General features: G+C 48.1%; 1 protein-coding gene across 1 annotated transcript in view; it reads left to right on the top strand.

The window, feature by feature from the left end:
* Positions 1–101: 101 nt before the first annotated feature.
* LOC311521689 (glioma pathogenesis-related protein 1-like) overlaps positions 102–14,432 on the top strand; it is a gene marked incomplete at both ends in the record, with an annotated part of 73,862 nt that continues 59,531 nt past the window's right edge. Inside the window, 2 exons of the mRNA XM_084630172.1 lie at positions 102–287; positions 11,116–11,361. Coding sequence (XP_084486298.1) covers positions 102–287; positions 11,116–11,361 — 432 coding nt within the window. The remainder of the gene's footprint in view (positions 288–11,115; positions 11,362–14,432) is intronic.

The raw sequence follows: 14,432 nt of genomic DNA, 5'->3' as shown, positions 1-14,432 counted from the left end.
GCGAGCGCGCCCGGGGAGCCGTTTGAGAACTTGACTGGTGCCGCTCCCGGCGCCGGGTAGAGGCCGCCTGCGACCGCTGCCTCGCTCGGACCGGCGGCGCCATGCGGCTGTGGCTGCTGGCCGTGCTGGGGCTGGGAGTGCTGGCGGATGTCTGCCGCGTACAGGGCAGGAGCGCCAGGTCGGTCCTGCCGACCATCACCAACCAAACGTTCATCAACGCGTGCGTGCGGGAGCACAACAAGCACCGCACCGCCGTCCGGCCCGCGGCCGCCAACATGCTATACATGGTAGGGAGGGGCCGCTGGGCCCGGGTGATAAAGGGCGGGCGCAGCTGGGCGGGCTGCGGCCCCCTGGGAGACAAGAGGAGGACTGGTTGGAGGGCGCGCTGCCCCACGGGGGACGTTGGAGGAGGGGCTGGTTGGAGGGGCCGCTGCCCCACGGGGGACGTTGGAGGAGGGGCTGGTTGGAGGGGGCGCTGCCCCACGGGGGACGTTGGAGGAGGGGCTGGTTGGAGGGGCCGCTGTCCCATAGCGCCTATGACAGATCAAGGCTGGAACCAACCTAGGAGTCAGAAATGAAAAATAAAAATATTAATGAATAATTGACACCTAAATGGCTGGTGCTGCGAAAGCATTTTATAAAGGGAATGGTGAAGTGTAATTGTTCCTATTTTACAGATTAGACAAAAAGGCCACATCTACAATGTAGATCCAACAGGTGGGGAGCCATTTACACTACCATTCAATACAGATCAACTGCGTGCCGTGGGCAGGACCAAAACATATTTTAACATTTCCACCGCATAAAGCTTCAGCCTTGAGCTTTGCAGAGTTGCTGCCTATTTCAGGAACACCATTCAACCCTCTCACTGCAAAAGTAAACCATACCGTACCAGGGGCTACCCGGTTCTAACTGGGTCCCCCCGGCCCTGTCGGATTCGCAGTGTACAGAGGACCTTTCTTGTTTAGACCCAGGTATTGGAAAGGGGGCAGGCAATTCTCCTTTACTGCAGTGGAAGCTGCAGCCTCACCTCAGGATCAGTCCCACACGTTACATTCATCAGGTTTGAGTGTGAGGGAGTGATTAATTTATAATTATATTTAATTATTTAAATATCTTATTTAATGGCAGCTAAGGAAACTTGATAAGAGAGATCTTAAGAGAGGGAAATTCAAGCTACCTCTAGGATTGGGAGGTGCCACAGGGCATCATGGGGATTGTAGTCTTTGATGGTCCCTGGGTCTCTCTCTCTCTCTCACAGGTTTCAGAGTAACAGCCTGTTAGTCTGTATTCGCAAAAAGAAAAGGAGTACTTGTGGCACCTTAGAGACTAACCAATTTATTTGAGCATGAGCTTTCGTGAGCTACAGCTCACTTCATCCGATGAAGCTCACGAAAGCTCATGCTCAAATAAATTGGTTAGTCTCTAAGGTGCCACAAGTACTCCTTTTCTCTCTCTCACACACACACACTCTCTCACTCTCTCTCACACACACTCTCTCTATCTCTCCCTCCCTCCCCCTAGGTGATCAGTTCCTTGCCCTCCTCACAGCACAGACAGGCCTCGGAACATCTGTGGCCAGCAAGATAGAAACTAGATAAATCCAACATGAGGGCAGGATCCTATCACGGCGAACAATGGATGTGAAAATAAAAAGTCAAGCTGCTTAACTGGGGAGAAATGTTTAGGGGTCAAACTGTGCATTGTTACTATAGCCATGTTGGTCCCAGCATATTAGAAAGACAAGGTGGGTGAGATAATATCTTTTATTGGATCAACTTCTGTTGGTGAGAGAGACAAGCTTTCAGGGCAAGCTAACACAGAGCTCTTAAGACTTCAGGTCTGGGAAAGGTACTCCCAACATCACAGCTAAGTACAAGGGAACAGATTGTTTAGTATAAGTAGTTAACACAAATTTCAAGGGACTATTCAAAGTGAAGTGGCCAGTTAACACTAGGTCAAATTACAAAGGATGAATATAAACAACAAGCATAAAGGGACAAAATTAGAAAGGCCAAAGCACAAAACAAGATTAAACTAGCTAGAGACATAAAGGGTAACAAGAAAACATTCTACAAATACATTAGAAGCAACAGAAGACCAAGGGCAGGGGAGGCCCTTTGTTCAGTGAGGGGGGAAAAGACAATAACAAAAAATGTGGAAATGTCAGTTTTAAGCAAAAAATTAAGTAGTGATTGGATGTCTAATATAGTGAACGCCAGTGAAAATGAGGTAGGATCTCAGGCTAAAATAGGGAAAGAACAAGTTAAAGATTATTTAGACAAGTTAGATGTCTAGTCAGCAGGGCTTGATGAAATACATCCTAGAATACTGAAGGAGCTGACTGCAGAGATATCCTGAGCCATTAGCAGTTATCTTTAAAAACTCATGGAAAACAGACTAAGTTCTCTGTAAGCTGCACAGCCACGCAGCAGCCTATTTAGTGCCATGCAGGCACTCAGGGAACCTGTCCAGGGACCTGTCAGGGGAGGGGCACCTCTCCCCCGGCCCCAACATAGGCCAGCCCCCAACCTGCCATGGCAGCCCCCTAGCCCCAACTATGCCACAGCCTGGACCTGCTGCGGCTGGGGCAACCCCCCAGCTGCAACTATGCTGCGGCTTGGACCTGCCACGACTGGGGTGCCCCAACTCCGGCCTGGAGCCAGCCGCAGCTGGCGCAGCACGGCCCGAACCTGGGTGGCCCTAGCCACTGCAGCCCAGCCCATACCTGTCGTGGGGCCCCCCTCCCTGAACCCAGCCCCGTCTGGACCATGGGGGCCGGGGGAAGGATGGCTATCTTGCGGCCCCAGCCCTGGAGCTGCCACGGTGGGGAGAGATGCCTCTCCCCCCCAGCCCAGGTGTTGCTATGGGGAGAGAGAGCTGGGGGGAGTCCTCTCTCCCTGCTGTAGCCCCAGAGCACCCTCCTGAACCTCTAACAACCTCATCCTCCGTGTCCCGCCAGAGCCTACACCCCCATCCGGAGCCCTCATGCCCCTGTACCCCAACCCTCTGCCCCAGTTCTGAGCCCCTTCCCACATTCTGAACCCCTTGGCCCCACCTCCACCACATGAATTTTTTTATGTGCATCGATATGAAGGTGATGTGTCACACATCACCTCCATATTGGTGCACATAACAATTCATTCTGCACATGGGTGGGAAAAATTAGAGGGAACACTGATGATGGGAGAGATTCCACAGGACTGGAAGAGGGCACATGGTCAATTTATAAAAAGGGGAATAAGGACAACCCAGGGAATTACAGACCAGTTAGCTTAACATCAGTACCCAGAAAGATAATGGAGCAAATAATCAATTTGCAAACATCTAAAAAATAATAAGGTGATAAGTAACAGTCAACATGGATTTGTCAAGAACATATCATGTCAAACTAACCTAATAGCTTTCTTTGACAGGGTAACAATCCTTGTGGATGGGGGGAAGTGGTAGATGTGGTATATCTTGACTTTAGTAAGGCTTTTGATGCGATCTTCCATGACCTTCTCATAAACAAACTAGGGAAATACAACCTAGATGGAGTTACTATAAGCTGGGTGCATAACTGGTTGTAAAACTGTTCCCAGAGAGCAGTTATCAGTGGTTCACAAGCCAGAAGTTCCTATCAAGTGGGATCCCATAGGGATCAGTTCTGGGTCTGGTTCTGTTCAATATCTTCAGAAATTATTTAGATAGTGCAGGCAATACCAAGCTGGGAGGGGTTGCCAGTACTTTGGAGGATAGGATTAAAACTCAAAATGATCTGGACAAACTGGAGAAATTATCTGAAGTAAATAGGATGAAATTCAATAGAATAAATGCAAAATACTCCACTTAGGAAGGAACTATCAGTTGCACACATACAAAATGGGAAATGACTGCCTAGAAAGGAGTACTGCAGAAAGGGATCTGGATTATAGTGGATCACAAGCTAACTATGAGTCACCAGGGTAACACTGTTGCAAAAAAAAATTTAAAAAAGCAAACATCATTTTGGGATGTATTAGCAAGAATATTGTAAGCAAGACATGAGAAGTAATTCTTCCACTCTACTTCATGCTGATAAGTCCTCAGCTAGAGTATTGAATCCAGTTCTGGGTGCCACATTTCAGGAAAGATGTGGACAAAGTGGAGAAAGTCCAGAGGAGAGCAACAAAAATTGATTAAAGGTCTAGAAATCATGACCCATGAGGACAGATTGAAAAAATTGGGTTTGTTTAGTCTGGAGAAGAGAAGACTGAGGTGGGACATGATAACAATTTTCAAGTACATACAGTACAATTTTCAAGTACATACAGTAAATCTTATACGGCCCTTTACTAACTGGAAAGCTCTATAAACTGGCATTTCTAATCTTCATAGAAAGTCCGGTTTATAGTACGGTTGGTGCGGGGCCAGCAGGCTACCTACCTGGCTCCGCGTGGCTCCCTGGAAGCAGCGACATGTCCCTGCTGCTCCTAGGCTGAGGAACGGCCACGAGGAGTTCGGAGTACAGGAAGGGGTGCAGTGCTGCGAGTTGGGGCGTGGGAGGGGTGCGGGGCATGGGCTGTGGGAGGGAGTTTGGGTGTGGGAGGAGGCTTGGGGGAGGGGGTTGGGGCATGCGGGGGGTGGGGTACTAGATCCGAGGGGGGACTCACCTCCTGCGGCTCCCCGCAAGCAGCGACCTGTCCCCGCTGCTCCTAGGCAGAGGTGTGGCAGGCAGCTCTGCGTGCTGTCTCTGCCCGCAGGCGCCACCTCCCCAGCTCCCATTGGCCGCGGTTCCTGGCCAATGGGAGCTATAGAGCCAGAGCTCGGGGCGGGGTGGGGGCAGTGCGCAGAGCCCCCTCCTGCACCCAACTCCCTCCCAAAGCCCACACCGCACACTCCCTCCTGAACCCCAACCCCCAGCCCTGCACCCCTTCCATACTCAAACTTCCTCCCTCTTAGTTAACCGGAATTTTTCACTTTCCAGCACCCCCCATTTCCCCAACATGCTGTATAAAAAAGCATTTACTTTAAAAGGCTGTTAGAAGGAGGAGGGCAAAAAAATGTTGTCATTAACCTCTGGACAAGAAGCAATGGGCTTAAATTGCAGCAAGGGAGGTTTAGGTTGGACATTAAGAAAAACTTCCTAACTGTCAGGGTAGTTAAGCACTGGAACAAATTTCCAGGGAGGTTATGGAATCTCTGTTATTAGAGGTTTTTAAGAACAGATTAGACAACACCTGTCAGGGATAGTCTAGTTAATACTTAGTCCTGTCTTGAATGCAGTGGACTGGACTAGATGACCTCTTGAGGTCCTTTCTTGTCCTATACTTCTATGATTCTATGTAGGTAGACATGGCTACAGTTTTTGTACTGATTTTTCTAGATTGGTTTAGAAGACGCCACAGTTAAATCAGTGCAACCTGCTAGCATGGCCACAATTATATAGAGGGGCTTATATTGGTAAAGCTGTATAGTAAATTTTCAGAAATAACAATACCAATATAAGCATTATTAGAGCAGTAGAATTGCATCCACACCAGAGGATTGCACTGATTTAACCATAACTGTTTCTAATCCGATAGTTAAAGCAGTGCAAAAACTGAATGTGGACAAGCTCAAGGCTAAGGAAAGCCAAGTATTGCAAAGTATTCAGGTGAGGTATGTTATGTTGTGGGGGGAGTGGGCCTCCCTAGACCCTCCCCAGGTTCCGCTGTCCATTGTTTATCCTTGCTTCCTCCTCCCCCCATTGGCAGCACTGGGGGGGAGCTCTATGACTCTGTGGCAACTGCACACAGGCAGAGGGTCAGGCTCCTCCCCTTCCCTTCCCCTTGCAAGGGATAAGGATCTGCCTGGAAAGAGGGCCAGACAGCCCCAGGATATTCAGTTCTAAGGGTGTAGGCTCCCAGAGACTATTGCCTCTTTGCGGCGTTTACCTTCTACCCCTCTTCCTGGGGTGTATTGCCTCACTATCAGTCAGGGCACTGCTGGGAGTGGTGCATCTTGCAACTGTCTTCTCCTCAGCTGGACTACCTTATGTTACCAGCATGGAGCAGCCTTCTTCCTGTTCATCTCTCCTTCCTGTGGTAAGTTTCCCCCTTTTAAGGTCCTCCTCCTCCAGGCTGAACAAGTCTTGTAGGTACATCTTGTTAGTGTGGAAGTCTTACCTGCACAAAATTCTCTGTTACTCACACTCTCTAGGGGCACCCACCTTTACTCATTTCCTAGGGCTCAAGGAGTAACCCTCTTAATTGAGGCACCCATCCTTACCCCATTCCTAGGGCTCAAGCATAACCTTACACTTTAGGGCACCCACCCTTACCCTGTTTCTGGGGCTCAGGCATAACCCCGTCAATTTAGGTACCCACCCTCACCCTTCTGTGGGCTCAGGAATAACCTTACACTCTGCGGGTTTGCAGGGTCTTTTACCGGTGAAAGAGCCTTACACACTAATATCCTAATTCTCTATTTATTAACAATCACCAAAAACAGAATGCACACACTACACATACAATGCTCACCACTCCCAATAAGACAGGTGAACTTTTCTTGATGGCCAGTCAGGATCAGGTTCATCTGGGGGACTCCAGCTTCTGCACAATGTCATTGGCAGTGTTGAGGTCTGGCAGGTCTATTTGAGGCTGTGTCCTGGAGTTGATTTCCAAAGAACTCCCTTTTGGACCCCAGTTTACATAGTGTAATTTGAGTCCTTTTTAGCTATACCTTAACCAATCATTATTCTAAAATTTTACTAACCAATCCTAACATAGTGTAACAACATTCTCTAACCAGTCCTACCCCACCAACTTAATTAATTTACACCTAGCAAAATTAATTATGTAACAGACAGAAACAATTAAAGAACCAGACTGAGACCATACAGATAAACAATAGGGAAGTGGGGACCATAATGACAAAACAATAAAGAAATGAGGATTTCACAGCCACAACTATTGATAAGTCATTTCTTGACAGACAGAATGCTATCAAACTAAGTTTTGTTTAACCATCTTAAGATCTGTTTCTTTATCTGGTGATAGTGGGTGCTATTAGGAGAGGGTCTCCTTACCAGCCCGATACTACATTGTTTTAATGTAGTTTAGATGGAATGTGAGGATGTGACTTCCTCCTTCTCAGCTAATGGCTGCTGCTCAGCTGCTCTTTTAATCTGGCCGCAGACGAAGGCTTTAGGCCAGTGGTGGGCAACCTGCGGCCCGTCAGGATAATCAGCTGGCAGGCCACGAGACAGTTTGTTTACATTGACCCGCCGCAGGCGTGGCCGCCTGCAGCTCCTAGTGGCCGCGGTTTGCTGTTCCCGGCCAATGGGAGCTGCGGGAAGCGGCAGCTGGCTGTGCCTGCGGACAGTCAATGTAAACAAACTGTCTCGCGGCCCGTAAGTTGGTTAACCTGATGGGCCGCAGGTTGCCCACCAGTGCCTTAGGCCTTACAACATGGTTGCAGACAAAGGCCTTATCCTTACAGAACAGGCCCAGAAGAGCTCATTAGCCTCCTCCATACTAATGTGAGGGCATGCTCCTTCAGATATGCAAACTGTTTCTTTTGTTTTACAACTTACCGTTTTCTCTCTATTAATAAATCTGTTTAAGAAAACTATTGTTGTATGTGTGATTTCACACAGATGGCCCACAAAAATCCCCCACGAATCCCTCATTCCGTAAGGACAAGTGCTGAATAGTAAGAAATTTCAGGAACCTAATCCCTCCTCTCATGGTCTTGGTAACATGGGGCAAGGAGAGGAAAATGTCCTCTCCCTTTAATGCATATCTGGCAACACAGGAGAGAAACCTAGTGTTCAAGGAGATGTGCATTGGTGAGGGCTCAGCTAACATTAATATTCCACTGTGAGAATTATCCCAACCAGAGTCAGTCACTTGTGGTGGAGTCAGTTCTGAATGTGCCTTAATCAACAACATTTATCCCATTAAACAGATACCAGGATATTCTGGCCACAATTTCCTGGTATTTTCATGGTTTCAGTTACAACTAATGGACTGCATTCATTTAAGATAGTTTTCTTCACAGTAAGACTACACAACCAAGCCAATCCTTATTCTCCAAGAAACAAAGGATTAGAGTAGCCAATATAGTGGTGGGGGAATGCAGTGAAGGCAAGCTTGTTTCTACAGTTATCTTCCTTTCGTGGGTGATGGTCCCCAAACTGTGGGGCATTTCCCCCAAGGGCAGCATGGAGAAACATTCGGGGGAGGGAGAGATAGTGGGGCCCAACCCTGCTCTGACCTAAGCTATGTTCCAGTCCCACCTCAGCCCTGGCTGTGGCTTTGCTCCCAGCTGCAGCCGCAGCTCCAGCCCCACTCCCAGGCGTGGCCCCACTCCTGGCCCCTGACCATGGCCCCCGGATCCTGGAGGCAGGATGTGGACTGGTAAGAGGGGGCACAAGCAAAAAAGTTAGGGGACCCCTGGCATGGGGTGACCGTACGTCCTGTTTTGACCCCAGATGTCCCAACTTTTTTGGCAAAACTGGTAATCAGTTGGCAAGAGCAAATGGGACAAATGCCCAGTTTTACCAAAAAGAGGCTTTGGGGGGGTGAGCAGCAGGGCTCGTGGGGGAGGAGTGGGGGGGGGGGGCTTGGGCCAGCCCTGTGCGAGGGAGGAGGGTGGCTTGGGTGAGTGGCTCAGGCTAGTCCAACATAGGGGTAGGGGAGAGGGGTTTGGGCTAGTGCTGTGCCGAACGGGGAAATGGGGGCCCCCTCAGGCCAGCTGTGTGCCACATGGTGGGGCCCCTCAGGCCAGCTCCACATCGCGCAGGGAAAGGGGGACCCCTCAGCCAGCTCTGTGCGGGGCTTGGGTGAGCAGCTCCACACAAGGGGTCAATATGCTCATCCTACCACAGACTGCACCTGGGCCCAGTCACAGGGTGGGGTTTCAGGGAGAAGAAGAGGAACCGGGCAGTGGGGCACCAGTTAGAGAGGAGGAGCAGGGGCCGGGGCCTGGTTCTGGTGCTCCTGCAGGGCCCCCAAATTGGCCGGGGCCCCTAGGCACAGTGCCCGTTGGCCCATTTGATAATATGCCGCGGGCTGGAGGATTTTATGTTTATTTACCTGTTTCCATAAGCTCTGTTTCAGAAAATGTGTTTTTTAAGAAGTAATAGACACAGAACTGAAACTATGTTATGTATGCAATTTGACATTTCCTTGATTGATATGTAAACACTAAAACTCCCAAATAAACTACTTGACCAAAAACAAAACAAAGAACAAAAGAACAGTTGTGTGTGTAAAGTAATGTAAATTATGTCATTTCTTACTTAAAGATAAAAATGCATTTTTAAAATGTTATGCACTGATTAAAAAAAGTTGCCACCACTGGGATACTCAGGATCTCTTTTAATGTCAACAACATCAGGTGCCCAGGCACACAGGTGAGTGTTGCCTGCTCTCAAGTAACCCAGGGAAGAAAGGGGTGGGGGTTTACACACACTTACCCAAGGTTCCTTCCCCTGCATTGGGCTCACTGGTGGGACTGGCTGGACTGCAGTGGGGTCAAAAACAGATCCTGGCTCACTCTGCAGCTGGTTCCCCTGGCTGCCTGTCTTCCATACACCTCCTCCTCCCTGTTCACGGCAGGGGCCTGTGACTCGGGCTCTTTGGAGGTATCCACAGTGCTGTAAGGGTGGTAGTGGAGTCTCTGCCAAGTAGGGCATGCATCTTTTGTAAAAGTGGGCAGGTCTGCAGACCGATTGTTGGCCTCCCTAGCCTTCTGGTATGCCTACCAAAGCTCCTTGGCTTTCACGCAGCATTGCTGGTCCTGTTGTAGCCCCTGTCCTGATTCCCCAAGCAATCTGCTCATAGATATCCACCATTCTATGTCTGGAGATCCAATATTTCCTGTCTGCGCATCTGGAGGCAGAGCATGTAGCTGGCATGGTCAGCTTGGCAGTTGCACTCAACAGTGGAGAGCTGCTAGGTGTCCTCTCCAAGCCAGGCAATCTGGAAAAGGAATTTCAAAAATTAACAGGGCTTTAAAGGGAAGGGTGGGCTTCCAGACTCTGTGACCTTTGGCAGCAGAGTTCACAATGGTGACCAGAGCGGTCAGCACTGGGCATTGTGGAACAGCTGCTGGGGGACAATAAAGGTCGACTTAAGTAATGCAATATCTACACTCACACTGCATTGACCTAAGTACATCAACCTTGGCTCTATGTCACATGGGAACATGGCGTTATTAAGTTGGCGTAATGGGGCTCTTATGTTGGTGGGAGCCAAATTTAAGTGTAGAGTCATGACTAGGTCAACGTAAGGTCAACATAAGCTGCCTTGTGTTGACCTAACTTTGTAGTGTAGACCAGACCTAAGTTTTCTACAGCAACACAAGAAAAAAAAAGAAAATGTTGCAATGAGTCATAGAAGGTGATTCATTCTATAACACAACAACTGTCTTTGTTCTACATCTGCAGAAGTGTTAACTGCCCACTTCACTTTGAATGGTCTCTTGCAACAATCTTTTCCTCTTTGTATTTAGCTGACACACTCTGGATATGTCTACTTAGCAACTGACACTTATGGCTGGCCCATGCCATCCAGCTCAGGCTCACAGGGCTCAGGCTGTGGGGATGTTTCATTCTAGGCTCTGGCTGGTGCCCAGGCTCTAGGACCCTGTGAGCGGGAGGGTCCTAGGGCTGTTGCTGCAGCTCGAACCCGGAAGTCTACACAGCAATGAAACAACCCTGTGGCCCGAGCCCTGCAAGACCGAGTCAGTTGGCATGAACCAGATGGAGGCATCTAGTTGCTGTGTAGTCGTACCCTCTGAGTACCTTTCCCTGACCTAACAAATAGCTCTATGCAGGCTCAAAAGCTTGTCTCTTTCACCTGCAGAAGTTGATTCAATAATCATCAATAATCATTTCTTGTCACTCTTCTATGAGTAAGTCAGTTTACATTTCTATACAGCTACCCTAAAGTTCACTGGTAAGTTAAAGACAGGATTTTGGAGTGCTTGACTGGATGACAGAAGGGGAACAAAATATTTGTATTGTATAATTTTACAGAATTTACAGACAATTTTAGTTAAATTCAATTTATAGCTATTCATTTTCTACTTTAATTTGTCTGATGGATACAAATGCCATTGTAATTTAATTCTCTGCATAGCTTCTTCAACTTTACTGTTTTGCAGACTTGGGATGCAGCTTTAGCACGGACTGCCAGGGCATGGGCAAAAAAATGCCTTTTTAAACATAGTCCATATTTAACAAAAAAATTTATGTCCCATCCTCATTATGGGCATGTTGGAGAAAATATCTGGACTGGACATTACGGGATATTTGGTGTCCCTGAAGCCATCAAATTATGGACCGATGAAGTCCGGCACTACAATCTTCAGACTCACAAGTGTACTAAAACATGTGGTCATTATACTCAGGTAACAATTTTCATTGCTAAAACAGTTTACGCAGCTCAAAGCACAATCCCAAGAATTAGAATTGGTGGACACAATAAATAATTACCAGTTAGTGGCAAATAGCTGTTATAATGAGTGACCCATACCCCACTTTCTTTCAATGTTCCATTTAGATACTTGTACAGCCCCCATCATCATACTGTCTGCTAACTCTTAAGATACAGTTTGAAAACGATCACCCTCGGTTGCACAACAACTGTGAAAGACTTCCTAGCTAATACTGTGATTATGTTAACTGTTGTAAACAGAAATTTTCTCTAACTTGGTGTTCAATCTAGCCAAAGCACCTCACTCCTCTTTTCTAAGTTTTTCAATCTTATAAGAAATAAAGAAAATTCTGTAGCGGAAAATGGGGAGTGTGACGGGGCTCCACTCATCACACTGGTGACTCCTGCTGGCTGTCTTTGGGATTAGCTCCGTAGGTCAGTATGCCCACTCCCGGTGGTGCCTTGTCTGCCGTCACTTTTGCTCCTGGACCCACGTCACCCCAAGGACTGCGGCGTCTTCTTCATGAGCATCTGTATCATGCTCTGTGCTCCCCCCTTCCAGGGGTCAGTACTGCAACCCAACTGTTCCAGCACTTCCCCAGTTGCGATGGGGGAGGGTAGGGGGACCTGGACCCACCCATTACTCCGTGTCCCGGCACAGGGACCCTGTAGATGGCAGCCATGTGCTGCATCCCCTCCAGCTCATCAGTACCTTTCCCTGGACCACTTTCCTGCGGCCCCAGGACCCTCTTCGACCTTGCCTCAGGGCCTCAGCCTGCAAATCCCAGCTGCCAGCCAGAAGCTCTCTCTAGCTCTCCTGGTCCCTGCTAGCAGCACTGCTTTGTCTAGGGTGCTAGCTTCTTTCTGCCTGACTAGGAGCCTGATTTTCCCTCCGTGAACTCCAGGCAGCTACTGAATCCACTCTGCCCTGCAGTCTTCTTCTATATGCCTGCCAGGCCCTGATTGGCTGCTTCTTGCAGCCCCTCTCCTATTGGCTGCTTCTCTCTCAGCCTCCCTAGGGCTCTATTAACCCCTTACAGGCCAGTGTGGGGCAGATGCCCCATCACAGGGGGGAAGAAAAGAGATAACTGGTTATTTGACAGAAATATAACTCTGTTTTATTTGTATCAAAAAGGTAAATAAACTTTATGAAAATCTTAAATGATTGTGAATCCACATGAACTTTGAAACAGAATTGTTTTCCAGTATTGCAGATATAGTCACATTTTACCTCTCTGAAGCAGTAGTTAATTTTGTCAGGCTCAAATTGTTAGCTAACAGCCAATAGAAGTGGGTATTTAAAAGAAAGACTTCATCCTTTATTTTTAATTATGAAACACCAGATTGTGAGTTATGCTTATATGTTGATCTTGCATTTTTTCATGTAGTGAAACCTATTAACAGCCACTGGAGTGACTACCAGTTCATCAAGTGGCTTCTGCACTTATGGGACCAAGGCAGCTGTATTGTGAGCTTCCAGAAGCTTTTACAGAGAAGTAAAGGGCCACTCACCTCTTCCCTTCCCTCATGTAGAGTTCTGAGGTTATAAAAGGGGGAGTTAGTCCCAACTGCCTGTTTCTTCTAATTGCCAAGGGTGCCATATCATCTAATTGCCAGATCACACTCAATATCCTCAGTGCTTACTTTGGTTCCATGGTCCTTTTAAGATCCTGCAACAGGTTAATCCAGTCACTTTTGAACTCCAGAGAGCGGGGTAGTTGAAGATTCATTTGGTGATTCATGTATCACTTTTGAAACCCTACACGGAAACCCTTTCCCTCACAGGACCTAGCCACCTCCTCCATCAGTACAGGTACAGGGTCACAAGAATTATTTATTTAATGAGATCCTGGACTCTAAATGTAAACATGTCAGACTCTGGTATCTTGTTGACTGGGAGGGGTGCAGGCCTGAGGAGCACACCTCGGAATGTGCAGAAAATGTACATGCTACCACACTTGTGCGGGTGTTCCACAGGAATCATCCTGAAAAGCCTGGTTTCACATCACCCTGAGAGTGCTCCTTGGGGAGGTGGTGATGTCATCAGAGACCACAGGGCTATTAGGAGCTTGTACGTTCCAGCCTGCCATCCGGTGACCTACTAACAGTTTTCAGAATTGAAGCTGAACTCCAAAAGAGGTTTACAGTCCTGGAATCTAATTGGCAGAACGCTGAGGGACCTGATTGGTTCACAGCTTCTATATAAATCCAGCACAGGAACAGGAAGTTGTCTTTGCAACTAGAATCTCCCTGCTTAGGACTGCTTCCACTGCAATACCTGTTCTTGCTACTTGCCACTGATCTCCTGGTAACCTGACCCTGCCTGCCTCCTGACACCTGACTCTCAGTTTTGCCCTTTAGCTTGCCTTGAACTCTGTCCTTCTAGTATCTGACCTGGCCTGACTCCTGACTCCCAACGCCTGCTCTGACCACTAGATCAAACTGCCCATGCTCTGGTCGTTACAAAGGCCTCAGTTCCCTTGATTGTATATGCCACAAACGGTACTGAAATCTATGGACCTGAGTGGGTTGACGGAGTCTGGTGCTTATGGTCAAGCTTTGCAAAGAGCTGCTCAGTATCATGGCTCCATATCTGGATGGACTTGGAGGTCTGTGTTGGGGTTTCTCAGTGATCTGACTTTCATCCTAACATTCCTGGCCAGACCACAACTTGGGTTTTATCCTAGAACAGCAGGGTCAAGTCCCCCGTCTCCCAGTCAAGTCTTACTCACAGTCCTGGTCTTTCCCCCATAGTTCACTGTCTCAGCTGCTACAGCGTCTGTCTTCTTGCAGCCAGTCTCTCATCCACTATCCCCCTGCACTTGACTGCCAGAGCTTCCTTTTAAGCAGGTCCTCCATAGGAAGCATACCTGGCAGCTGCTGGGGACAGGGCCTTCTTAGTCCAATACTGCTCCACCACTCCTTTTAACCTTAGTGTGGGGGCTGTAAGCCCCATCACAAGGACACAGAGCTTTCTCAGAAGCTGGTCAAGGACTCAAGGTGCATTTCTTTAACTTTGCCTATAAATAGATAGCAGTGTACATA

The sequence above is a fragment of the Lepidochelys olivacea genome (assembly GCF_965140295.1).
Source record: "Lepidochelys olivacea isolate rLepOli2 genome assembly, chromosome: 1".
Taxonomy (NCBI): Eukaryota; Metazoa; Chordata; order Testudines; family Cheloniidae; genus Lepidochelys; species Lepidochelys olivacea.
Note: the sequence above shows the minus strand (reverse complement) of the source record. Positions and strands in the feature narration are given on the sequence as shown.